At 39.8% G+C, this 27,332-nt stretch overlaps 2 protein-coding genes across 4 annotated transcripts in view; one reads left to right on the forward strand and one right to left on the reverse strand.

Moving 5' to 3' along the window:
- Window positions 1-433: 433 nt before the first annotated feature.
- The window catches only part of LOC139951928 (uncharacterized), a 29,311-nt gene continuing 2,412 nt past the window's right edge, over window positions 434-27,332 (reverse strand). The window contains exons 3-8 of one of the 2 annotated variants that reach the window (XM_071950969.1): window positions 26,963-27,121; window positions 25,201-25,335; window positions 6,440-6,622; window positions 4,444-4,612; window positions 3,787-3,906; window positions 434-3,283 (exon numbers count right to left, since the gene is read on the reverse strand). In XM_071950969.1, coding sequence (XP_071807070.1) covers window positions 816-3,283; window positions 3,787-3,906; window positions 4,444-4,612; window positions 6,440-6,622; window positions 25,201-25,335; window positions 26,963-27,121 — 3,234 coding nt within the window. In that variant the 3' untranslated portion in view covers window positions 434-815. Of the gene's footprint in view, window positions 3,284-3,786; window positions 3,925-4,443; window positions 4,613-6,439; window positions 6,623-25,200; window positions 25,336-26,962; window positions 27,122-27,332 lie in introns of both variants that reach the window. The other variant, XM_071950968.1, reaches the window with a different exon arrangement.
- Window positions 9,399-25,045, forward strand: LOC139951970 (beta-1,3-galactosyltransferase 1-like). Of its 2 annotated transcripts, none has more exons than XM_071950972.1 (2): window positions 9,399-9,943; window positions 21,817-25,045. In XM_071950972.1, exon 2 carries the CDS (start codon window positions 21,913-21,915, stop codon window positions 23,158-23,160), a length of 1,248 nt encoding a protein of 415 aa, XP_071807073.1. In that variant the 5' UTR covers window positions 9,399-9,943; window positions 21,817-21,912; the 3' UTR covers window positions 23,161-25,045. The 2 variants fall into 2 exon arrangements, with proteins under 2 accessions (XP_071807073.1, XP_071807072.1); XM_071950971.1 differs by having other exon boundaries at window positions 9,399-9,899.

The following is a 27,332-nucleotide window of genomic DNA, read 5'->3' on the forward strand; positions in this document are numbered from 1 at the left end:
ACCAAACCTTCAGATATCTAAAAATTGAAATGACATGGAGTGTACACCTCTCCAACTTAACATTTTGCAATGCTCTTGGCCTACAGGTAGACAGAGAGAACTTTCATCACATTTCTAGGATTGCTCGTGTTGGTACAACCGCATCACTGTATACACTTAAAGGGCCTATGTACTTTTTGTTGGACAAAAAACACAATGTCAACAGATTTACACTAAACTTACACAGTTTGAAGATAATGGTAGTAGAAAGCTTCCCTCAAAAAAAAAACTTGCTGAGGTGCTGTAGTTTATGAGAAATTAGTAAAACAATGCAATGAAAATAATTTTCGTCTCACTGATCATGAGACGAAAATTATTTTAGCGTGTAAAAACATATTTTCATGACATTGTTTTACTCATTTCTCAAAAACTACAGCATCTAATATTTTAAGGTACGCTTTATACTATAATTATCTTCAAACTGTGTAAGTTTAATGTTAATCTGTGGACATTGTGTTTTGTGTTACAAAAAGTACCCAAATCATTTAATGTATGTCTCAAACTACAGCTTGAGCCCTCGGACAGCTCCTTCACAAGCTGTGTAATTTGCTTCCAAAGAAACAGAACCATCAAGTGGACCCTGAAGGATGTACTGAGCAAACATTGGCAGTGAAATAAAAGTCACAAACAGTTGCACACTGAGACCCTGAGATTATAGACTTGATCAATAAAACCATTTTCGTTTTTAGATGAAATGTAGTGAAACTGTAATAGTGGTTTAATCCCCTCCGATGGTAGCCCATTAGCATCCTAAAAAACAAATGTTTCTCTCTTATTCATTTGACAAGCTTTGCAGGTCGCCTTATAAGAGCTGTTTTCTTGGGTTTCGGGGCAAACTTAAACACAATCTTCTTTGGTTTTTTCAATGTCCTTATTTGCACCGCCTGTTCCCTCAGGAGGCGGTTCTGTTCCATGTACTGAGGTGGCAGCTGAAACAGGGAAAACGTGAACGCTGATGTAAGGGGCAAGAAGTTCAACGCCACCATTCGTTCGAGTTTGTTCAGTTCAAGAGTGTGTTTTCTCCAGATCCCGCTGACGGATTCCCAAACGCTCTCGGCCGCGCTCACCTGTGAGGACTTGCTGCTGGATGTGGACACTGATAAGTTGGTCTTTCTACCGGAGAACCTGGATGGCGTCCGGGCGGATCTGTCGTAGATATCGCCGCTCTGTCTACGTACCGCTGAGGTCCCTTTTAGTCTGGCACCAACATGTCTCGGATAATCTTCTTGATGCTCTAAAAAGTCGTTCAGAAGTCCATGAGGTTGCGGTGATGGGGTTCCACGAGTCAGCGCAGGGGGCTGCCTGGAGGTGTCCCAGTCAAAGGTTTTTGGGAGAGTAGAGTAAGTCATACGAAATGACTTGTCTGTTTTGGGCACAGGCGGTAAGGAACTTGCAGGTGGTATGGAACTTGCAGGTGGTAAGGAACTTGCACATGGCAAGGAACTTGCTGGTGGTGGCGACAGGCTCAACTCAAAATTCTCAAACTGATTCAAGAGATTTTTCAGGGGTGACTGTGTTCCCCAAGTGTCGTTTTCTTGTTCAGTCTCAAGACCTATTGCTTGATCGATTGCTGGCAGAATGTTGGTCCCAACTTCACTCTTGTGCTCTTGAACATTTCGATTAAGTGTAGATAAGCTATTCTGTACATTGGGTTTCCTTTCCTGTCCTGTACCTTCTGTTGAGGTATCAGCAATGTCTTGTCTTTCTTGAGTAACAGCAGGTGGACGTTTTACAGGTTTAGAGCGATCTTTTGATTTCTGTTTGGCCTTAGATTCAGAAAAATTTCTATCTTTTTCTTGTTGAGTATCACTGAGTGTAGGAAGTGGCTCTCCTGTCCGAAGTCTTAATTGTTGTTCCGTGTGTCTATCTACTAGCTCCTCTGCTTTTGGTACTCCTAGACCTCTTCTTTTGTCGCTGCCTTTTGACTTGTGTTCTGTGTCTCGAACACTCAATGGTGGAAGCTGTCTTTGATTTCCGCTCAATGGTGGGAGCTGCCTGGCTGTATTCCCTCCAGGTACAACAGACTCTCTGCGTTGTGATGGCTTCACAGGTTGGTTGTTTGTTGCTGAAACTTTGGACTTTGCTCCACTGTGGTCTTCCAACTTGGACTTTGGAACGGTGTATACGTCCAGAGTCTCACCGGACTTCATGGGTACCATTCCAACAGCATTAGTCTGTGTGAGACTTGCCCTCGGAGTGGCGAACATGTGCTTCTCAATGGTTCCCGGTCTTGTGTCTGGTTTTCCCGTCACATTTCGGACAGCAGGGTTTCTGATAGGAACTACCTTCTGACTTGGTGAGAATGTCCTATCCTTGGTGACTTTGTCATGACTTTCTTTTGACAAAGCGCTGTTTTCAGTAGAGGAACCGGGGTTCAGACCACTCCGATCATCGTCACTCATCACGCCCATGTAACTTGCACCGCCGTCTCTGTGTAATCCTGACTTTCTGTTCAAAGTATGTCTGGAGCCTAGAGGCTCTTCCCTAGCACAGTGTTTGTCTGTTTTCGAATGGCTGCGAGGCGTCATCGTTTGTTGGCTTTCACCTGTTGGGAACTGAGAACTGGAATTCTGCTCGAGAGTGACTGGTTTAGGAGAAGCAGGTGTGTCATTTTTTAGGTTGTCATTGAGAGATTCATTTGATGCTGTTTCGTGGTCTTTGTCTGAATTGGTTGAAGCTGTTTTGTTGTTGGAATGACTTAAGTGAAGACCGGTTCTCGTAATGGTAACCTTCGTGACTGAATGCTGGGTTTCTCCATCTGAACGAACGGGTCGTGGACCTTCCTTCACAGGTGGATTGTTTTCTTGAGCAGACGTTCCTACTTGGTCAGAAGTAGTCACTTTGATATTCTTTACATCATCTTCTTGACTGAAGTATTTTCCCGCCAAGAATGGACCAGAAGTCGTCTGTTCAGGAGCATCAATATCAGAAGAAGAGTGGTCATTGGCGGGACTCGACTGACTCATCAAATCAACAGTATCAACAGGTATCATAGGTCCAAGTACCTTTTCCGTTTTCCTTTTGTTGTCATGCACCTGGCACTTGGTGTTTCTTAATGTCGGTTCTCTGTTTGATGGACAGCTCTGTGTTGTTAGCCCTTGTTTTGCTGCCACAGTCATTGGTAGATCTTCGACACTCGTAACCGTTTTTGTATTTGAGAGATCCGTTGAGTTTGTTTGTTCGTTAGTTGTACTAGACTTTGACTCATGTATGGTATTTGGAGGACCAAAGATTTTTGCTCGACCTGGAAGACACAACGGTTTGATTTTTTAAGGAAAAGATAGTTAGAATAGAGTTAATCTGAGCAGCAACGTTCCATTTCCTCTAGTCTGTATACTGTCTTTAGTGTTCAATAAGCACGCCACTTAATTATTTCCCACTGCGTTGAAAATTGATTTGTGTAAAAACATAATCCCGCCATGCTCAACCCTTTGTTTGACATTATAACAACCATCTTTGTATTGCCCTTTTTTGTTAAAAATCGGGATGGTCGGTTGGTCTTGCCTGTTTTTGTTTTTTTAAGATCACAGAAGGGGAGGAAGATTGTCCCTTATACAAGAGCGCGTGTTCGCAGAGGTTCTCCTTATAAAGTCCATCCTGGACTCTGGAGTCACTTCTCTTTTATTATGCCACTGCCAACGAACTTGTTATGACGAGAGTCGACTGTCAATCATGTTTACCCGCACCCCAAAGTTGTTTTTTAATAAATATACAAAGGTCCGAAGGCAACTATAGCATTCCACAAACCTTCATTCTCGGCCGTGCCTCCAGCAGCATCCCCTTGATCGAGTGCAGCTTCTGTTAGTACAGCGCCCTCTAGTTGTCTTCTAACAACTCTTGTCTCATCCAGTGCTACAGTGTTGTCCCCTACATCAGACCCGGAATCTTAAAGTGTAAGACAGCCTTTTTAACTTGATTCACAAAATCAATTATTTTCAATATTTACATAAATATAGCAGGAAAGCGTTACAAAAATGTAAAACTAAATGTTGGAAATTAAGCAATTGCACGCAATGATGACGCACGCTAACCGCAAACAACACTAGCAACCTTTCGTAAACAGTGTGACTTCCTGACCAATCAGAACGCAATATGCTAATGAGCGAACACGTATTGCCAGCGGACAGTTTTTGTCATGACATCGGCCCCTCCTCTTCTCCCTCCCCTTCCCCGTCGTGGATAACATTCTTGGTTCTTGTAGCGTCCAAAATACTCCAATGGAGTTTTAGCTGGAGGTGTGAGAGAATGTGGTGCTAGTTTCAAGGGTTGGACAGATCCGTGTATTGAAAAGGAACCCGAGGCCCTATCCGAATTGGCGCCTACATCTACGGCTACGAAATCTAGCCGTAGCCGTAGCTGCAACCGCTAATCAAAATACGGCCTACGGATCACTCCGGAACTAACCGTGTGCTGCCCCAGACTGTGTGGTGTTGCTTTCTTGGGACTCGTCGAGAGGACGAATGACGTGAACTTGAGGAGACTGGCATGGAGGAGAACGGACGTCAGCGGGGTCCCTTGCCTGGATCGCCTCGAGGAAACACAGCTTTTCATCCGGAGCGAGGTTGCTGAATTTCTAGTCACAAGACAGCGAAATTAGATCGCTCAATTCATTTTTTTATTATTTTTTATTAAAATGAAAATACGTTTACGTTTTCCCTTATTGACAAACAGATTGGGCTTTTCCTGCTCAGGGCAAGTAGAACCAAAGTAGACATAATGAAGAACCAATAGACGGACAGTAGTGGGCGCCAAACTGTAAATAGGTCACACATTTACAATGATTGAAACCCTTTAAAGGGGCAATCAATATTGTCTAATATGATTGTACTGTGGCGGAACAGGGTGTAAGTTGAGTGTAGTTGGTGGACTGTGGCCAGTCTACTGCGCCTTTTCTGCGTCGCGTGGGGTCTGCGCGTTGGCTATAAAACAGGCGGCGCTGGAGGCATGCTCTCTCTCTCTCTGCGGCGTGCTGTGTTATCTGATCTCGAAGTTTATCTCTCCACGTGTTGCTCTTGGGCTAGTCTAGCATTTAGGGAGTGAGGTTACGTGTTGCTGTGTTGTCGATGGATCGAGGATTGAACCGCCGACCGTATAGATAGAAGAGCGAGGTAACTAATAAGCTTGTGTACCGGAAATTTGGGAACGGGAGCGTGTGTTGTGTTTCCTTACGTGGGAACTGCGAATACTGAGGTTGTGTGAGGGCGAATAACCGCATCTCGGGTAGAGAAAACGGTTGAGTGTAGCCCGGGGAATTCACGACTTGTATGTGGTTCGGTGAGGCACACTGTTGATCGCTGGAAGGTTCCTGGGGAATTTCCCTCCTGCTTAGCTTCTGTAGGTTAGAAGTTACGCCGTGTGAGGCATAGTCTGTAGTTGAGAAGATTGTGTAACTTGTATGAGGTGTGAGGTTCACCTGTCACTTGGGCCCACTTGTGTATAACTTTTGTATGAGGTTTAGTGCATTTATTGATTGCATTGACTAAGGGCCTGATATTATTATAAGGCGAGGTTATTGGGTTGTGTTGTGATTATAAACCTGTGAATTATCTATTGATTATTGTACTTGAAATAAACCATTTAATTGTGCCTTGGAACCTATGAATCCTCGTGAGGTTATTTGAGGTTTCCTAACTGCTCGTTTATAATTTGAGGTTAATCTAAGTCTAGGTGGTGGTAAATCTCCACCAAACGAACCGCCCGCAGGCTTTAGCCGCCGCTCGTTATTAGTCCCCCCCTGGTGTTTGGGTAGCCGCTAACCTGAGCACCAGGGCTCATAAATATAATTTGGGGTGTGATAATTAACCCGGGGGACGGTGTCCCCGTCGAACAAGACCAGACTTGTTGGCCCCACCCCCGGTCCCGCCACAGTACTTTCTCAAACCTTGGGCGGAAGTAAATTTACGTCGCGCCTAAAATGTTGTGCACACATTTACGCCGTGTCTAAAAGACGTGCTACCACTTTTAATGGAAATTCGCTTAGTGGGATTTTCACATGGAAAGTAGTTTGTAAAAGAACATAATATGAACTTAAGGAAACCTGAGATTGAAGTTTGAAGTCATCAACCCCCAGGTCACAAAATTATGTCACAAATTTACACCGATTGAAACCCTTTCGGGGGTACTCAAATTAATTGTCTAATAAATAGAATAATATGTTGAGGGCCTACAAAGCGTTAACGAGGTCGACGCTCTCTTTTCTCCTTATTTAGTTGGGTGCACCCTCATGCCCTAACGCTCACAAGCTTCAAAACGCCTGCGATCGTGGACCCTCCTAGTGCCGACCTCTTTTGTTTATACTAACTTTTTTTGCAACAGCTCCCATTGGTTTTGTAAAATGTTTTCCAACTGTGGAACTTTCCAGGGTTCTCTACAGGTTGCCGGTTATAACGCCCACGCATACCTTTAGAATATCATGACTTCGGTTGCTGATATTAAAGCTGGGACCTCTCGTTCTGGACTCTTTCCCTTTGCACTCCCGTGGTGGCCGGCCGTAGTCCGTCCAGTGTTTCAGGCACCGATGACAGTGGAACATCACATGAGCCACTCCGTCATTCTCTCCGGACTCTTCGTGATGTCTCGTAATCTATAATATGGATTAAGACTTATTTTAGCGCATAAAGAGGTAGACAGAGAAGAAGATGGAGAAATGAAATACATTAAGGGGTTTCGGCCTAACAGCCGAAACGCCTATTGTAATCTTAGAGATTTATTTTTAGCCGTTAGCTGTTCCGACGTAAAGTGGTCGGAACAGCTATTGAAATCGCTGAGTTTTTCAAAACGTTTTAGAAACTCTTTTTTCTTTTTTCTGTCCAAACGACACAGACTTTTTGTTACGACGTAATCTCAGAAACGGTAGAAATGACATACTTGAGTCCTATATATTAAATCGAAGCTAAGAACATGAGCTATTAGCTAAATGTTATACTGTTTAATTATTTAATCAATTAGCTGAGTTATTGACCTGAATATGTAATTAGGCAATCTTGTTACCATATATCTCCAAAAATAAACGTCCGATTTTAAAATTTTCTTCAGATGTTGACTCTCTGGGTACTCAAGTTGCGCAAAATGAAATAGTTTTTAATGTCACGTCTTCTTGAAATTATTGTTATTAAATATTTACAGATATTATATAATATATAAAATCCCGCTATCTGTGTTCTGATCCGATGGCACCGTGGTTTACCACAATACTCAACAAGCCATAGGATCTGAAGTTCAGTCACCCCGGGAGCCTCTACGAAATCAAAATAATCAAACATACATTTTACATTTTTGTTTAAATAAGAAATATGAGCCTACATTAAAACGAACACTTCTACACATTCTTTTTTTCCCATCTTTTGCTAATGAGAAGCCTCTTTCCTGGAAAATAAAACGATCCTGATTTTGTCTTTGCTCAGCAAAATGTCCCATAACGCACAGCAAAAAAGACTGGCAAAACCCCCTTAAATTAAGGCCGTTGATGTGAAAACATGGGGGAGCCCTGAAAGCGTGAGAGGAAAAAATACATGTATAGGAAACTGGAGAACCCGTGATAGTGAACAATCGCATGCACTACAAGTTTTGGGATATGTAGAGCAACTAAAAAAATAAATGAGTAAAAGGTCTATAGCTTCTGTTTTGCTCTTCCAATATGATGTGCAACTGAAATTGGTTGATAAATTTGAGAAATTGTAACTCAACAATTGAAATAACATCAATAATGTAGCAATACAAATTGTAACGCGTGTTACCGTAACGCATGTTACCTTAAATTTTGTGATATGTAGAGCAAAACGTTAAGAAAAAGGTATATTTAATTGTTTGCCTTTTAACTATGATGCGCAACTGATATTGGTTGATATTTTTTGAAAATTTGTAACTCCACAATTGAAATAACGTATAAACATGTAGCTTGGAAAAATTGTAACGCGTTTTACCGTAACGCGTGTTACCGACTATTTTGCAATTGACTGAAAAAGTTACACGATGTCAGCCTGAACGTTTCTGAGCAACGCCTTGAGGTTGTCAGTAAAGTCAAACTACTTGGTGTTATGATCCAGGAAGATTTAAAAATGGGATTCCCAGGTAGAGAGTATACAAAATAAAGCAAACCAGAAAATGTTCACGTTGCGTAAATTAAAAGGTGCAGGGCTCAATGGTTTTGAACTTCTGAGCGTGTACAAAAGTTATATAAGGCCAGTGCTAGAGTACGCAGTTCCATTATGGCATGCGGGTCTCACTCAGAGACAAAGTAATCAACTTGAGATGATCCAAAAGCGTGTCTGTAGAAACATCCTTGGTACTCAGCACACAACCTACAATAAATCCCTCGCCAAACTAGATTTGGAACCTCTTCATGTAAGGCAAGAGAAAGTTTGCAGAGTTTTCTCAACAAAAGCCTTGGTACTCAGCACACAACCTACCATGAATCCCTAGCAAAACTAGATTTGGAACCTCTTCATGTAAGGCGAGAGAAAGTTTGCAGAGTTTTCTCAACAAAAGCCTTGGTACTCAGCACACAACCTACCATGAATCCCTAGCAAAACTAGATTTGGAACCTCTTCATGTAAGGCGAGAGAAAGTTTGCAGAGTTTTCTCAACAAAAGCTTGCTCCTCACAGCAGTTCTCTGAGTGGTTGCCACACTCTGAATACACATCATCAATGTCGCTCAGAAATCAACCTAAGTTCAAACCATACAGGTGTTGCACTACCACATTCAGGACAAACCCTCTGCCTTACATGACTGGGTTACTAAATAGAAAATATTGCAATATTGTCCTCTCAGTCCACCACTGGATCTTATGTCTCGTATTGTTTCAACCGATCAATTCTTTAGAGGTTCACCCAAATTTAATTAATGACTTTTTGCTTTCTTGTAAAATTTTGTCTCAGACTGCCTGAGTTTTAATATTGTATTTTTCTTCTGTGTAAATTGCACGTAATTCAGCCTTTGGCTGCAATGTGTTTTTAACAATAAACCAATTAATAATAATAAAATAATTTGTCCGAAAATGTTTACATGGTTGAGTTAAATACAGATAAAAACCACAAGTGTACAATTTCTTATACAATTTTTGGTTCTTTTTTCCCTTCTTTTCCCAATTGGTTGCTTCTTACTGGACTGACTTCCCGGGAATCGAAGGGGTAGCACCCCCCCCCCCCCCCTCCCGGCCAACTGCCACCACTCATCAACGCCACCCCAACCCCAAAAGTAAGCCTACCCGGAAAAGCTAGGCATTTTGACTGAATGCTTTCAATGTTGCAGTGAAGCGAGTTTGCTATCCATAGACTTGACTAAAATGTTTTCAATGTTGAAGTTAAGTGGAGCGTGTTACGCTATTGTCGAGGCAGTAATTGTATTTATCTGTACGGTGGGCCCATATCACAACGCTGTCCATGTGGAACTGAAGGTCTTCAAACAGTCAGCTAGCCCTGTGCAGAGCAGTAGCAGCGGTTCAGACTGGTGTTACCACAACTACCATCACAGTAGAGGATACACGCCGTGCATTGGAATCTGTTGCACGCATTAAAAAGCACTGATTCCTGCTCGGGAAAAAAAGCTTTAACAAAAACAGTCTACTTTGAAGAATTATAGTTGGTTCTGGCGTGATTGTGTTGGCAACTGATCAAGAAACATAGTGACCACTTTTTGGAAAAAGCTCAAAATTATATTTTTAAAGAACTTGGAAGAAAACTTCCTTGTCATACAACAGACAGATCCGTCTGCATTAGCCAGTGTCTTCCTTGCAGTTCTTGCTCTGTGAGGATCTCAAAGTTATGCATCACTGCTGACGAAGTTGGAGCGTTTCACGATTGATGTTAAAAGACAACTCGAACTCGTGGCAACCAATTATAGATTCTGTGCCATGAAGAGGTAAGCTTGCTCTCCTATATACACCGAACCATCATCAATGTTAGGTGTGAATTATTTTCCATTTCCATTCTCAAGTTGTTGTCCATAAAAATACAACACCAAATTCCGTTTTGGTCAGCGTTTTGTGTAGATGTCGGACACGGGCGGATTAATCGGACCAGGCACTCGGCCGGGAGGGGCGAATCGCGGACCCCCGTCGCCAGGAGCCCGAGGAGAGCGCAAATCCCACTGAACCCGAAGGGATCGGGCCCCGGCCCTCTCGATGCCGGGGTGGGGGACGTCTAGGACGGCCGCACAGGCCGCAGACGTCGAGGGGCAGGTGATTACGGGATAATATCCAAGTCCCAAAAAAAGTTTGTACTTAAAAAAAATTTCATGAAAAAAATCCCCGGACTTTAATAACCACCGGTTTGCCACTTCGTACCCTGGGCACTTCGTACCTTCGGGACACTTCTTACCGTATAACCAAACTGGTCACTTCGTAGCGTGGGCGCGGGGTACGAAAAGACTATCAGCTGAGTCACTTCGTACCCTCAGCCGAGTCAAATTGACCTTCATTAAAATGTGTTCTTTTTAATAAATTATTTTTCGTTGAGATGCAAAATAATACCGAAAGAATCGTCATTTTTATATGTGAATGTCTCTTTGAATGTGAAATTAATTTTTTGTATATAATGTTAAAGTCACCTGGAAGTGGTATTTTTTCAAAATAAAGCTTTTGTCACTAAAATATGTGTTTTGATGAGTGGAATGTGAATTAACAGTAAACTAAGGTTTTAAAAATCAGTTCTTATGTTATTTACAAATTTAAGAGTAGATCCCGACCCGAGAGGGCGCTGTTCGTGACGTCAATCGAGGCAGACTTTGCCTGTAATGCGCAGAGTAAACACAATTGCAAAGTACATGTACGGACCAAGTCGTGAGTTTGTACGTTTCAAAAAAAAAATTGTTTTGTTTTTTCCGGCAATGCCGACCAGGTGTATTGCTGCTGAATGCAGAAAAACACTTTTTGAAATGTACCAACTCACGACTTGGACGTACATGTACTTTGCACGTGTGTTTACTATACGCATTGCAGGCAAAGTCTGCCTCGATTGACGTCACAAAAGGGGTAGGCGGAGTCAGCCCCCCAAACAACTTTATATATTTTTTAAACATATAAATCGTGACAAACAATTACAAAAAAAATTGTTTTATTGTTCGTAAGCATATACTCTTATGTTTGAAAGAAAAAAAAATCTATTTTTAGGTGACTTTAAATGTCCGCAAAGGACAACATCTTCCGCCTAATCCTATTTCTGTTTTTTTTCATTTTAAAGTCAAACAATCACGCAATTGTCAAAATGGCTCCTTTAATTGTCCCAACAAAATAATAATAATTGATTTGATTTGTATCACACATAATAGTATTACTATGTCGAAACGGAGGGTACCAGAAGCAGTCCAACGACAACATGGCGGTACTTTTCACTAGTTGGGAAAACCTTCCTTTTGACAGTTTGAAGTTATATAGAGATACGTTACCACTCTTTCATATGTACATGTATTAAATGGTTTGTTTGTGTTCATTTAAAAACAGGTTTTGTTTAAAAGTGTATTTAAGTCACTGTGGTCAAGTTGTTATACTGTAGGACTTGCAACCACAAGGTTGTGGGTTCGAATTCCCCAGCTATTACCGCTGATTCCACAATGACTAGAATAAATACAATGCCTATTTAAAGGAACACGTTGCCTTGGATCGGACGAGTTGGTCAAAACAAAAGCGTTTGTAACCGTTTTTTATAAAATGCATAAAAAAAAAAATATGGTTGGAAAGATGTTTTAAAAGTAGAATACAATGATCCACACAAGTTTGCCTCGAAATTGCGTGGTTTTCCTTCTACTGTGCGAACTAACATGGTCGGCCATTTATGGGAGTCAAAATTTTGACCCCCATAAATGGCCGACGTGTTAGTCGACCAGGTAAAAGGAAAACCACGCAATTTCGAGGCATGTTTGTGTGGATCATTGTATTCTACTTTTACAACATCTTTCTACCCATATGCATTTTATAAAAAACGGTTACAAACGCTTTTCAAAGACCAACTCGACCGATCCAAGGCAACGTGTTCCTTTAATGAATCAGGGAATCACAAGTTCTTGATTAGTGCAATAACGTCTATGATTATGAATTCGCAAAAAAAAAAAAAAATCTTTGTACGAGGAAATTGGTTGTTGCAAGCTTGGTGTTTATATCCCTTTTTGGGAGTTTGCCAAGTTCCCTCGGTGGGAAGATCATTAATAAACAAACGTGCTGTCGCAAAAAAATTGTCGGTTGTTTGTCGGCTGTAGTTTTAGTTTTAGTGTGACCGAAAATGGGTGATCTGTTTCTCCTGTTGGTCGTACGCTTTTCGAGTTCGCTTTTCGAAGTTCGAAATTTTAAAAATTGTATACTGTATCATTTCGATGGCATCAAGACAAGGACCAGGGCAGTTGGAATTAGAGGCAATTGCCTCCGTTAATTATCAGGTCTGCCAAGAGTTGACTTTGGATTGGCGTGAAACCGTAAAAGTTTTTTTCTTCATGTTTTTATAGGGAAGGGTTTGCATCGATGTGTATAATTATGTTCGTATTTTCCCGGTTGACTGAGGTTTATTATCGTGAAGTTTTTGATGCAAAGACAGCAGACAAACTGTTCGAATCAAAGACTTGAAAATGCTGGCGTTTCTCGTGTGTTGCATGGGATGTAATTTGGGGAACCTTGGAAATTAATTTTCTGAAAGTACTAAAAGTCCTCAAACAACAACAAGAATCTTTAGTTCTTTAGACAAACATCCAGAAATTGATGATCCAACACGGAAAATCTTGAATAACAGAAGAATACAAAAAACACTGTCCTTCACAAACTGAAACTACTCTGTGGGGAGCCCATAATTAAAGCGTTTAGTTTAGCAGATTGTACTTTGCAGGCATTATGGAACCTCGAGGGGAAAAAACATCTGAAAATACAACGAAACTCTCGGAAATTGTATTGAATTTATAAGTCGATACAAATTGTGTTTCAATTCCTTAATCACCCTTTTCAATATGGCCTTGAGATTTGAAAATCTTGACTGAAAGAAAAAATATAATGCCCTCCACAAACTGAAATTGCTTTAAAAAGTATGTTGCTGATTTCAGTGCATTCGCATGGTATACATGTCACACCGCTCAAGCATTTTTGGGGGGTATAGGGGCACAATTCCAAAAGCTTGCATAATTTGACTAATATGCAGAACCAACAGTTGGCAGGGAAACTATTATGGCAAATTTACGGAACCAAGAAGTTCGTTCCCCCATGACAATTAAAGTCAGTGGACACTATTAGTAATTACTCAAAAGAATTATTAACATAAAACCTTACTTCGTAACGAGTAATGGGGAGAGGTTGGTAGTATAAAACATTGTGAGAAACGGCTCCCTCTGAAGTGGAGTAGTTTTCGAGAAAGAGGTAATTTTCCATGACCTTGATTTCGAGACCCCAAGTTTAGAATTTGAGGTCTCGAAATCAAGCATCTGAAAGCACACAACTTCGTGTGACAAGGGTATCTTTTTCTTTCATAGTTATCTCGCAACTCCGTCGACCAATCAAGCTCAAATTTTCAAGCTCAAGTGAGAAACTGGTCTTTGATATTTACCAATAGTGTCCACTGGCTTTAATTTAAAGTAATGTGTTTTTGGCTGTACCGGTGCATGTAAGGCCAATTTAAAAAGAAACATGTTTAGCGTCCCCGCCCGCTTCCTTTTTACAGGCCGCCTCCTTTGTTATACATATATATATATATATATTTCTCTTTTTTACGATCTCAGTTAAATCAATCTGAATTTCTTGTCTGAATGTCTTGGCCAAATTTTTTCATTTATGTATTTTGGTTTGAGCAGTAAAAAACAATGGATATTTGACATTTTAAAAAGAATGGCGGCCATCTTGAAATAAAAAATACTTCCTTTTTAGAGAAACCCGGACGCTAAACATGTCTCTTTTTTTACTCGGCCCAACTAGCTCTTTCTTATTCTTGCAGTTCTGTAAGTCTTTTGTGATGTAGGAATAGCAGTTGACGTTTGGTTTGGGTTGGAACCTGATAGTGTCATACTTGTCCACCATTAAAGAGCCTTAGTCAAGTCACGTATAAATTATATAAATATTTGTCACTTTCATTGATAATATTCTTGATATATCCTTGACTTGACTGAAATAGTTGGACTTAATTTGTTTATTATTCTCTCTTTTTCATCAATATGGAAATAATTAGGTTGATTGAATTCAATTGAATTGAATTGAAATTGACTATCGTGTGATTTGTATACCGTGTGAATGCACGCACCTCACCAGCAATATTCTAGAACGGCTTATGCAGTCTGTTGCTTTATAATGACTCTACTTTTAAAGGCAGTGGACACTATTTGGTAATTACTCAAAATAATTATTATCATTAAACCTTTTTTAACTAAGAGTAATGGGAAGAGCTTGATAGTATAAAACACGCCTGAAGCCCTGAGCGTGTATACGCAATATTGTCAGAAGAACCGGCGGGGCCAGGCTAGCCTGAGCCGAATCCAAAGCCGAAGCCGTTGTTTCGAAAAGGGCCTTTATACAGTGTGAGAAGAACAAAATGGTTGATAATTAACACGGTGATTTCGTTGTACTATTGTATTAAAATTGTTTGTTTTTAATGGTACGACTAGACTGTTGATGGAAACAGCTTTCATACTGAGTTGTTTCTACACAGTATAACTAAAAGTGTTTAAAAAAAAAACATAAAAAAACCCTAATATTCATAAAATATCTGTCCCAATCTTTATCGATTTTGCTTTTACTACCTAATTTGCTTTATTAATTATTGTTTGATTTTCAATATGTCACCAATGTGTGTCATCAAAAAGATGGTGAAGTGGTGAAATTGATAGGTAGGCCTATTACCTGAATTGAGGTACCCCCATTATAAACGAGCACAAAATACACTATTTTTCTAGACATTATTGTTCATATTAATATGACCCTTTTGCACTTGATTTTAATTTTGTTTTGTTTATTGCTGCATTTATTCATGTGTGTATGATGCAAATTATATTACTTGTCTATTTAATTGTATTTTAGAATTTTTCCTTTTCTAAATTCAATTCTTAAACACTATGCAGTTTTTTGTACATTTGAAAGCAGTAGACACTATTTGTACTTAGCATAAAACCTTTTGTTGGTAACGAGTAATGGGGGGAGGTTGGTAGTATAAAACATCGTGAGAAACGGCTCCCTCCGAAGTGACGTAGTTTTCGAGAAAGAAGTAGTTTTCTACGAATTTGATTTCGAGACATCAGATTTAGATTTTGAGGTCTCGAAATCAAGCATCTGAAAGCACACAACTTCGTGTGACAATGTTTTTTTTTTTCTTTCATTTTTTTTTCGCAACTTCGACGACATCAACTGAGCTCAAATTTTGAAGGTTGAAGTCTCGAATTCAGTTCAATTGTTTTAGTGAGAAATTACTCCTTTCTCAAAAAATACGTTATTTCATCAGAGGGAGCCGTTTCTCACAATGTTTTATACTATAAACAGCTCTCCATTGCTCGTCAACAAGTAATTTTTTATGCTAGCACCAATAGTGTCCAATGTCTTTAAAGGAACACGTTGCCTTGGATCGGTCCAGTTGGTCTTTGAAAAGAACCGTTTGTTATAAAATGCATATGTTTAGAAAGATGTTTTAAAAGTAGAATATAACAATCCACACAAGTATCACTCGAAATTGCGTGGTTTTCCTTTTACCTCGTCGACTAACACGGTCGGCCATTTATGGGAGTCAAATTTTTGACTCCCATAAATGGCCGACCGTGTTAGTTAGCAAAGTAAAATGAAAACCAGGCAATTTCGAAGCAAATGTGTGTGGATCATTGTATTCTACTTTTAAAATATCTTTCTAACCATGTGCATGTTATAACAAACGGTTACAAACGCTTTTCAAAGACCAACTCGACCGATACAAGGCAACGTGTTCCTTTAATGCAAGTCCATTATTGGTTTCCACAGCATCGTGCCGGAACTTCGGGATGTATAGTTTCCTGACGTCGATCAGTGTATAATTCATTAGCAATTTCCTTTTGATCCAACGCAGGTTTAACAATTGCCGAACGATGCCCACTGGAAATTGGTTTACCATGCATGGACCATGATAACAGTCACGCGAACGTAACGGTTGTCTGTTTTGTTGTTGAGCTTCTTTTTTTTTTTTTTTTTTGCTTTTTTTTTTTAAATCAGAACTGTCATGACCATGAAAAATAACATTAAGGAGGTAGATGAATAGAATACAATATTATGAACAGATGTGAATAGTACCATGCCAATTGTGTTATCAACAATGATTGTTCCCTAATGCACAATAACACAATATGTTAACATCGTTACTAAGATTCCGACTGCTACCATAACATTTTTGATGTGGTGGACAAACTGTTTGGTTGTAGTATACCTATTTACATCCAAACAAGCACTACTCATACACGTGCTCACCACCCTACCTCAAAAAGGCTACTGTGTTTACCTACGGTGGGGGAAATTTGCCAATGTCGGGGTTTCGAAGCCAACCCGAGTTTGCTTGTGGGTTTTTTTCACGTCAATAATGAGAAAGTTATGCGGATACAGTGCTTGATTATAACACATCGGTGTGTGGGTTGCATGTATAATGCAGTGCGGCGATTTCCACGCCCATATGGATTGGGAGGGTGTTTTCATTAATAGGTAGATACATAACTATAAAGCATGAACATCTGACATCACATATCGAGGTTAGTGAATTACGCCAGAGACAGGCCTCTAGCCCGCCCATCTGCACGTTTCACACATTCATTATATAATATATAGACGACCGAAAGTGCAGCTGCAGCCAAACGTCACCTCGGACCAACCCAAACACAGATGAAAAAAGCTTGCGTCCAATTAAATGATGGTATCCAATGACATGGTTCTGAAAAGCAAGTACCCGTCTTTACGTGACCAGTCTTTAAAGGCACTGTACACGTTTGGTAATTGTCATAGACCAGTGTTCTCACTTGGTATATCACATCATAAGCAAAAATAACAAGCCTGTGAAAATTTGGGCTCAATCGGTCATCGAAGTTGCGAAAAAATTGTGAAAGAAAAACACCGGAAACACCCTTGTGGGACGAATTTGTGTGCTTTAAATCAGATAGGAATTAAAGACTTCTAGCTAGATAGCTTTTATTATTTTAGTGAGGAATTACCTCTTTCTCAAAAACTACGTTACTTCATCAGAGGGAGTCGTTTCCCACAATGTTTTATACTATCAACAACTCTCCAATGCTTGTTACCAAGTCAGTTTTTAAGTTAATATTTGTTTTTAGTAATTACCAAACGTGTACGTACCTTCCCTTTAAGTGAACAGTCTATAATAGGCCTATACTATCATCTTGATTGGCGACCCTGTTTGTTGTACGCCTCTCTTAATACTTATGCATGACGTCATAATTCTTACCCAAAACGAGGCTATGGAAGCACTTCCCCCCATCACTTGCAGTGGCTGCGCCCATCGCCTCGTTTTGAGTTAGCATTGTGACGTACCTCATGCATAAAGAGAGGCGTATAGAGGGCCATCATAGAGTGTTTTGGAGGCTGACTTGGAAGGACTGGGCAAGTCTACATTAATTTGGATCGAACCAGAACGAGATGTTTGTTTGGTACAGATATTTCGTCACTAGTTAATCGTGCTGCGGACAGTAATGCGTGTTTTTGCGATTTCGGCGACCAGTTTAACAAACATTGCGAATCAAGACTAAGCATATTACCCGGTTCTCTGTATAGGGGATGATAATGTGCACCCCAATACCACACACTCTGCTGTCTTCGTTTAGGTGTTTGGAATCTTGAAGATGCTATGTCAGTTTTTTGGCCGATTTGACCCAACAATTTTGATTTAAAATTCAATAGGTATTTTGATGGGGTCGAGAAGGTTACAAGCTTTCATTTGAGCCATTGCTTGAAAGGTCCTCCAATTATTAGTAGCAGTGAAATAAAGTGCTCAAAATTAGTTTTTGTCGGGATCCCGACAATATATCACGTGACCAATTCTTATGTGTTTTATAAGAAACGTTTTACATTTTTGTCATGGTTCATGACCATTAAAAGTAAAAGTTAAGAGTCAATTCAGGTAAATAGTTGACATACTTGCTCACGGTCAAAAAATGAATTTTTTTATACTTTGTTGGTGGAAGGGCCTTGGGGTGCAAGTAAACAAAATTGCATTTTCAATTCTATATATAGCCCGTTGCCATGGTTACGGCTCACTTTGTTTTTTGGCAATTTTAGGCCGATTTTGGGGTCTGAAAAACTGGTTTTTAGCTCACATTTACAACTCCACCCAACCAAAATGCAACATTATTTCAAAAAACTTTTTATATCACTACAAAGTATTATCCTTGGCCTTCCTTGAGAAAAAAATTATTGCTTTAAATAACACCCTTGTGCTATTTTTGCATTATGCATTACAGTATGTTTTTAGAACTTGCAAAATCAACATTTTTACCCTATTTTTGGACCCCAAAATGTCAACTTGCCAGGGGTCTCAGAAATATTCCCTTTCGGCTGTGATTAGGGCCAACAGTGGTCTTTCTATATCTGGTGTCAAAAACTCGGGCAATTGTATCCTGCTGTGACAGTACTGCCTCAAAACTAGACTTTTTTCCCAAAAACATGAACAATTCCTTTTTAAGGGTCTTTTCACATAATATCGAAATACGTGTCCACGGTAAAAAAAAAAATATATTTTTCATTTTTTTGTTGATGGTAGGATGGTAGGGACTTGGGGTCCAAATAAACAACATTTACATTTCAAATCATAATATAACACGTTGCCATGGTAACAGTTCATGTGTGTTTAGGCCACTTTAGGCTGATCTTGGGGTATGAAAAACTGTTTTCTTAGTTAATATTTACAACTCCACCCCACCAAAAAACAAAATTATTTCATAAAACCTTTTACATCACTACAAAGTATCATCCTTGGCTTTACTTGAGACAAAAAAATATTGCTATAAATTTCACCCTTGTGCTATTTTAAGAACGTGCATTACAGTATGTTTTTAGAGCTTGCAAAATCAACATTTTTACCATATTTTTTGCCCTCAAAATTCCGTTTTTTCAGGGGTCTCAGAATATTTTCCTTTCGGTTTTGATCAGGGCCATAATTTGTCTTTTTATTTCTGGTAAGAAAAACTCGGGCAATTGTATCCTGATGTAACAGAACTGTCTCAAAAATAGACCCTTTTCCCCGAAAACATAGAGAAATGCATTTTGAAATATTTGCTTCATTTTGAATTTATAACATGAAGAAGTTAGCTATAATTCCATCAATCTGGCAGCTTTTTATAAGCACTTTGTAGGTTTAGTGCATTACCAAACATTGATCAGGAGTTGTTGATGACCTAAATCTTATAATTTGCCCCACCCCGGCCCTGGCCCAATCATATTTCTTGACATTGCATAAAATAAAACAACAGTTTTGTGAACAGCACCTCTTTTTTGAAAGTCACATTTTTTAATTCCCCTTGCACATCAAGAAAGTTTGTACTGTCTTTAATGTTTTATTGGTTCTCGGAATATTTCCCTTTTGTTTTGATTGGGCTATCATTATGGTTTGCATGTCTACTGGGGAAAAACACTTTGGTTTATTGTATCCTGTTGTGACACTTCTGCCTCAAAAATGGTAATTTTTCCAAAAACAATAAAAATGCATTTTGAAGTTATCCCTTAGTTTGAATTGATAAAAAACAAAAACGAGCATGCTTGTTAAAAGAATATGGCACTGTTTCCATGCTCTTTAAGCCACTGAGTTCTTGTTTTGTCATAACTACTTTACCTAGTTGTACAGGTATGATTCACATTGCAAGAAGAGAAGTAGTGCGATGAGCAATCTTTACTGTTCTTGTCTTTACATGGCCTTATAACAGTCTTCTTGGTCCCCTGCCCGCTACCAAACTAAACCTTATCATCCTAATCAGAACAAAGAGGCTCTAAAAGTGAGCAAGTACTGGGGCGGATTGCAATAAAACGGTCTTAGTCAGCCGTCTAAGACCAGTCAATTATAGCCGGCTATCTGCCTTAGACGGTCTTAGCTTAGTCAGTCATTAAGCCTGTTGCAATAAGCCGGTCTTAGATAAGTCGGTGAAAAGTAATGAAATACGAACAAATGTCCCATAATACTTAGCACTTTGCAGGCACTGGTGGTACGGCATTGTTCTTATTGCTTTGGTTTAAATCATCGAATATCAAATCTGTGAGTTGTATCATTTTTACTTTGGGGAACATACATTTACGATACAATCACCTTGATCATCATCATAATGCCTCCCATGGGTGTAATCTATTTCTAAAATAAAATATAATCCTAGAGCTCTTTGTATCAAATCATCTACAACCAACAAATGCAGCGCCATCTTTAAAAATACAAAACAAAGACCGATTATAGCCAGCTCAGAGCAGGCTTAAGTATTAAGACTGGCTATAATTATAGACCGCGCTATTGCAATCGGTCTATAATTAAAGACTGTCTAAGCGCGTCTCAAGTTAGCCGGCTTTAGCGCATAGACTGGTTTAAGACCGCTTGGTGCAATCCGCCCCTGTATCCAAAGTATCTAACCATTTAGCCGCTGTCCGCCCAGCCGCATTATAGCAATACACTGTATGCGGTACGAGGAAACCTCGCTAGCTTGTGTTTGTAGAAAAAAAGGAACATCAAAAGAAAACTCGATAGTCATTAGTAGGTCTACGCATTTGTTAATATATCTAGTTGTTATAGATCGTTATTAATTCTCCCTTCACAGTTGACTTGTCGAAGCTAATGATGATGAAATAATTTAGCTCTTACGAAAGATAAAACGCTCATTAGTAAACAGGAAACTGTTCATCATTTATGATATTGTCAAAAATTAACGCCTTCGCATTTAATCAGTATGAGCATTGAGCCAGAAAAAAGCCTTGAAAAGCTATTGTGTTCATTTTATCCGTGCACAAAAATATTCGCCATAAAAATTACCGTAGCCGTTTAACGAGAGGCATTTATTGTTCCCATGAGAACTTTTATACAAATATTACCGAAAGGGTAAAACATTGCCCAAGTTTTTGACACCAGATATAGAAAGACCAATGTTGGCCCTAATCACAGACGAAAGGAAAATTTTCTGAGACCCCTGGCAAATTGACATTTTGGGGTCAAAAAATAGGGTAAAAATGTCGATTTTGCAAGTTCTAAAAACATACTGTAATGCATGATGCAAAAAAAGCACAAGGGTGTTATTTAAAGCACTATTTTTTTTTCTCAAGGAAGGCCAAGGATTATACTTTGTAGTGATATAAAAGGTTTTTTGAATTAATATTGCATTTTGTTGGGGTGGAGTTGTAAATATGAGCTAAAAACCAGTTTTTCAGACCCCAAAATCGACCTAAAATGGCAAAAAATTAAAATGAGCCGTAACCATGGCAACGGGCTATATATAGAATTGAAAATACAATTTTGTTTACTTGCACCCCAAGGCCCTTCCACCCACAAAGTATAAAAAAAAATTCATTTTTTGACCGTGAGCAACTATGTCAACTATTTACCTGAACTGAGCGGGTGATACTCTTTGAAACACCATTCACTCAAAAAAAAATCTATTTTTTAACGTTTGGGGCCAAAAATCTGAAATAGCATCTATAAGAAGTCTTCCAAAGTTTTAGGGTAGGGGTACTTCCGTACAAGAGGACACTTTTGCTGAAGCATGGGTTCTCAACAATTATGGTTGGTCTTTGTTTATCGTATGAACATTATTTGCCGAAACAAGGAATTTTGCACAAATATATAGCGGGCCTACCCATCATCATTATTATTATTATTCTCATTTGTTTTGTCCACAGATTCGGCGGACTGATAACCGAACGTGAGCTCACTGCAAGCATTTGACTGTTGAATCTGTGAAATCATCTGTAAATCTTTTGCAGACACTCAGAACTATGAGGTACTTAAGGAAACGCAGGGTTTTGAAAATTGCCAGTCTGTGGTGCCTCATGGTGATCTCTCTCACCGTCCTGTATTTCTCCGCAGACTTCATAACACCACTATGCAGCGAAGCGGTCATCACGGAATACCTCAAGATGCTTCCGCATCAGAACCTTGATAAAAGAAAACATTGGACTCTTTTGACCCGGTCCAACCCGACCGTTCACCACCAGCCCGTTGTAGCAGCATCGACACCAACAAACGCAACAAACGCTCGGGATACTCCCAGTGGGAGAGAATCTATACGGTCTGCCTCACCTAATGGAACCTTAAAAGTGACAACCAAAGCTTCTGGGCTCCCCGAGAAAGCTACTAAACCACCTCTGTTCTCTGACGAGGTGCTAAACCCACACCCGTTCAACTTTACTCTGTCCAACGAAGATGCCTGTCTCGACAATAAGACAGACAAGAGGGTATTTCTTTTGTTACTTGTCAAGTGTAGTCCAGGCGATACGTTTGACCGTTCACTGATACGTCAAACATGGGGTGGGGTGAAGGAGGTCGACGGCAGAAGAACGTTAACGATGTTCCTGGTGGGCGAGAGTGGTAACGCCACCAAAAATAGATTGGTGGCCGAAGAGAACACGAAGCGACGTGACATTGTACGAGAGAACTTCATTGAAGCGTACGCCAATTTGACGTTCAAAACCCTGATGGGTTTCAAGTGGGCAGCCCAATTCTGTCCCGATGCGGAATACGTTGCCAGCGTGGATGCCGACATGCTAATCAGCGTGCACAACATGGTCCGTCGACTGGTCGGCAAACCGAAGAAGGGTTACGCCGAGGGAAACCTCCGCTCCAAGGTGGTGCCGGTCCGGAACCCGAATGACCAGCACAAGAAGTGGCACACGTCGCTGGACCTGTACCCGGAGCCTACGTACGCGCCGTTCTTCACCGGTGCGTGCTACGTAATGTCCGCAGACGTTGCGGCTAGGGTCTTTCGAGAGTCCGTGCACGTCCGGTTCCTACCGTGGGATGACGTCTACACAGGCCTGGTCATGAAGAGAGTTGGAGTTGTACCCAAATTCGTGCGAGGGTACGTCCAGTACGTTAACTTGAGAAGTGATGGATCGATAGAGGGCGCCCTTACAAAGGGTCAGGCAGTGATCTCAGACCATCAGCACAATAAGGTAGACGACCGTCTTGTCAGAATTTGGAAGAGAAGTGCAGCTAGACTTTCTCAAATCAAGAAGGTTGTATGACCCTTCATCAATCTAACACTGGTTTTTGGCTAAACAGCACTAGGGTCAAAACGCTGGTTGTGGAAACTCAGAGTCTCCTCTTTGCGACCGCCAATTATTTTTGTCTTTCGACAAAGACACCAATACGGGAATACCCCATTAAAGGAAGAGGCTACAAATACATGTACTCCTTTTCGTTTATCAACTTACACCTAGTATCTCTTTGTCATTGTTTTTGTGGGTTTTTGGATTATGCACAAACCGGCAGTGCTCCTGACTGCCCCAGACCATAACTGCTCATCCATTAAGTTTAATGACCTAAGTAAATTAACGTTCATTTTATTGAGGTGTTTTTTGGGCCAAACTCGGATTTTTTTTTTAAATGGAGGATTTCCGTAATGCGCACACACAGCCCGTAATTCATCACACAGCAGATGTCGCCATTACTGGTCGTGAAAGTCGTATACACAAAACGTAAAGTTCACCAAGTATATTAGTGGCCATTTTGTAGAGATTCGCTCCATGATGAGCAATCAATGTGTTATTTATTTATTACGTAAGTGAGTTGATACTAACTATATAGTTCCCAGTTCAGATTTGACTTGCCTTAAAACTTGCCGGAGCCAAATCAAATAGAATAAACTACACCAATAAAGGTCCAATGCCAAAAAGCTGTTGAGCAGTCTAACTTATGAAATACTTCTCACTGTGAACTTCATAATCGAAGAGCTTTCAAAGTGAAACTATTCAACCGCCACTCCCGAGATCAATACACATCTTTGTCAGTTCACGAGAAACGAGCAACAAGGTAGTGAGACTTCACCCCTGCCTTATTAATGGTCAACTCCTAGTCTGAGTTAGACTTGTGGAAAAGTTGTTAATATCGTGATAGCATAATACGTTCAGTAGCTATAGCCTAGCACCCCGCTTTCGAAGACATGCTCTCACGAGATCACTGCTCTCGCGCGAGGCTCCTGCTGGCAGAGCCCTTTTCGAATCTATGGTTTCAGCTCCATATTCGGCTCAGGCTAGCTTGGTCCCGCGGTTGTTTATTTATTTTTGCGCGTGCTTTGCGTACGTGCTCGGGGCCTCAGACAAGAGGACGGAGCCTGAAGCCGAATTCAAAGCCGAAGCCGTGGTTGCGAGAAGGGCCATCGTTTCGTAATCTGGGGGGGGGGGGGGGCTTCAGTCTCGCGAGAACATCGTAAGTGTCGCGAGAATCGGAACAGTAAACACTATTTTTTTTATAACCGCGACAAAAGTTTAAAGGCAGTGGACACTATATAGGTAATTACTCAAAATAATTATTAGCATAAAACCTCACTTGGTAACGAGTAATGGGGAGAGGTTGGTAGTACAAAACATTGTGAGAAACGGCTCCTCTTATCTGAAGTGACGTAGTTTTCGAGAAGGAAGTATAATTTTCCATAAATTTGATTTTGAGACCTCAAGTTTAGAATTTGAGGTCTCGAAATGAAGCATGTGAAAGCACACGACTTCGTGTGACAATGCTGGGTTTTTTTCTTTCATAGTTATCTCGCAACTCCGACTACCAATCGAGCTCAAATTTTCACAGGTTTTTATTGTATGTATATGTTGAGATACATCAAGTGAAAAGACTGGTCTTTGACAATTATCAAAAGTGTCAAGTGTCTTTAAAGGGTATTACTTTTTCCTAACAAAAAAACAATGTCCACAGACATACATTAAACTTACAGGGTTTGAAGATTATGATAGTAGAAAGCTTCTCTTGAAATTTTACTTACTGAGGTGCTGTAGTTTTTGAAAAATGAGTAAAAGTAATATTTTTCATTTAAGGAGATTTTACATGCTGAAATAATTTTGGTCTCATGAGACCAAAACTATTTTGTGACTTGTTTTACTCATTTCTCAAAAACTACACAACCTTAGTTAGTAATATTTGAAGGGAAGCTTTCCACTAGCATTGTCTTCAAACCCTGTAAGTTTAATATAAATCTGTGGACATTTTGAAAAAGTACCCGAATCCTTTAACGAGTTGACAACAAGTCTAAATCCGAATGTGTTTGAAGTTCCTCTTACCTCAATACATATCCCCATCGACTGACACAGAAGCATTGTCTTCAAACTCTTCTCTAGAGTCGTGATGTCATCGCCATTTTGAAGAAGACCAAAGTCCGTAATATCCCTCTCGATATTCACTCGATTATTGGACTTCTGTAAATATTGAGTTGAAGGTATTAGGGTCATAGATCGGTCACTTTATCAATGTGTTGATTTGTAGGTCAGAATTGAGTTAGCAACGAGATGTAATGAAGTAGGATTTGAAACTTTGCATTTGGATGTACAGCTAAATGAGATTTGCGGTAACACAATGTGAAAATCTCTTTTGAGCTGAGTACCGGTAGTGTTGGTTCTGAATAAAGAACCGGTGTTTGGAGGCGAAAAATAATGTTGGTTCAGACGCATTTTATAGAGTCTAGTGTTTGTGCATGGATTCATTGCATGAACTATAATACAGACGTTAGAGAACCAGTATACATGCACTGTAGTTGGATCGTCCAAACATAACAATCTTACATGGAAGCTGAAAGGGTCAGCAAAACTCAAAAGGTACACATTGAAAGCAAAAATAATAAGTGTTTGCTGAAAAATCATTTGAACTGGTGCGACCACTCTAGACAAGCGCATGCAGGGGGAACGCTCATCACTGCTTGTGTTTGAAGAAAGAAATTGCTAATGTGAATTTATTGTGTGACATGTTTGGCATTTTAAAAGGTAAGCACTTTGTGTCATGGCTCAATTTTAATTATGTCCAAATTGAAGTAGACTTGTTACAAGTCATTCTAGCACTGAAGCATGTCAACCAACAACCAGCTATCAATAAATGACGGCAATACAAGCGCGTTTAGTTAATGTTTGTTCGACATTTATTTTATTTTGACAGTTTCTTGTCCATTGTTAGGGTAGCATTGGACAATTTTTGCCCAAGTTTTTAGTAAAATTGAGATAGCTAATTAATTTTGATGGTGCTCAAGGGAGTTGAAAACTGGAATAATTTAACTGTACAACAACAATCAGCAAATGATCGTTGGACACGTTGCTTTTGAAACGGGCAGTTTTGGGTATACATATACATTGTAAATAGTTTTTACCCTTTCAAATTCTGTGACTATACTCAGTATTTTTGTGTCTTATATAATGCTGATTTCACCATCCATGTGTGTCTTCTTCACCCAATTGCTCTATTTGATATTGTATTTAAAGTAATATATATTTATTTTACTGTAATTTAATTGTAGACCAAATAACTTTAGTCTTTGACTTTTTATTCGGTTATGTACTTCTTAAAATAAACAAAAAATGAAATGAATTGAGTTGAGTTGTGAATTAATGTGGTTGAAAATATGTTTTTAAAATTAAATATAATGTCTGATTCACACAATATTCCTAGAAACTGGGTGGGTTTCCTTGACCTTTGTGAACTCACGCTGTTCGCCGTAATAAGGTAAAGTCAAAAATGTGGTTCAACAAAAATGAAGGAAATGAAAGGAAAAAAACACCCTTATCGCACCATGGTCACACGAAGTTGTGTCCTTTCAGATGCTTGATTTCGAGACCTCAAATTCTGAATCTGAGGTCTCGAAAATCAAATTCGTGGAAAATTACGTCTTTCTCTTTAACTATGGCACTTCAGAGGGTGCTGTTTCTCACAATGTTTTTTTAATATCAACCTCTCCCCATTACTCGTCACCAAGAAAGGTGTTATGGTAATAATTACTTTGAGTAAATTGCCAACAGTGTCAACTACAGTAAAGAGAGAAAAATCAGTCCAAAAACCAACCTCGGTAAACCTTCTGGGCCCAGTCTGGGTACGCGGAGGAGGAAGTCGTAAATCCTGGCCCTCTACCGTCAATAGGAAGTCAATCTGAACGGCAGATCCTCCCTCGTTGGGACATAATGGAGAGTGGTGCAGCTCTGGAAGCCGACTACTTACGTTGAACTTTATACAGACAATTAAAAATGAACTAAATTTTCTGATCGAGTGATGGCAGGGGTCAAAATTGCCACTAGCCCGCTAGCCAGGGACTACCAGATTTACATCCGGGCTACTGATTTTTCCAGTTTGATAGCCCGATGGGCTAGTTGAATAATAATGCAAAAATCATCATCACAAACAATAAAAACTATGTTATTGGTGTATTGTAAAGTTT

Source organism: Asterias amurensis, chromosome 2, assembly GCF_032118995.1.
Source record: "Asterias amurensis chromosome 2, ASM3211899v1".
NCBI lineage: Eukaryota > Metazoa > Echinodermata > Asteroidea > Forcipulatida > Asteriidae > Asterias > Asterias amurensis.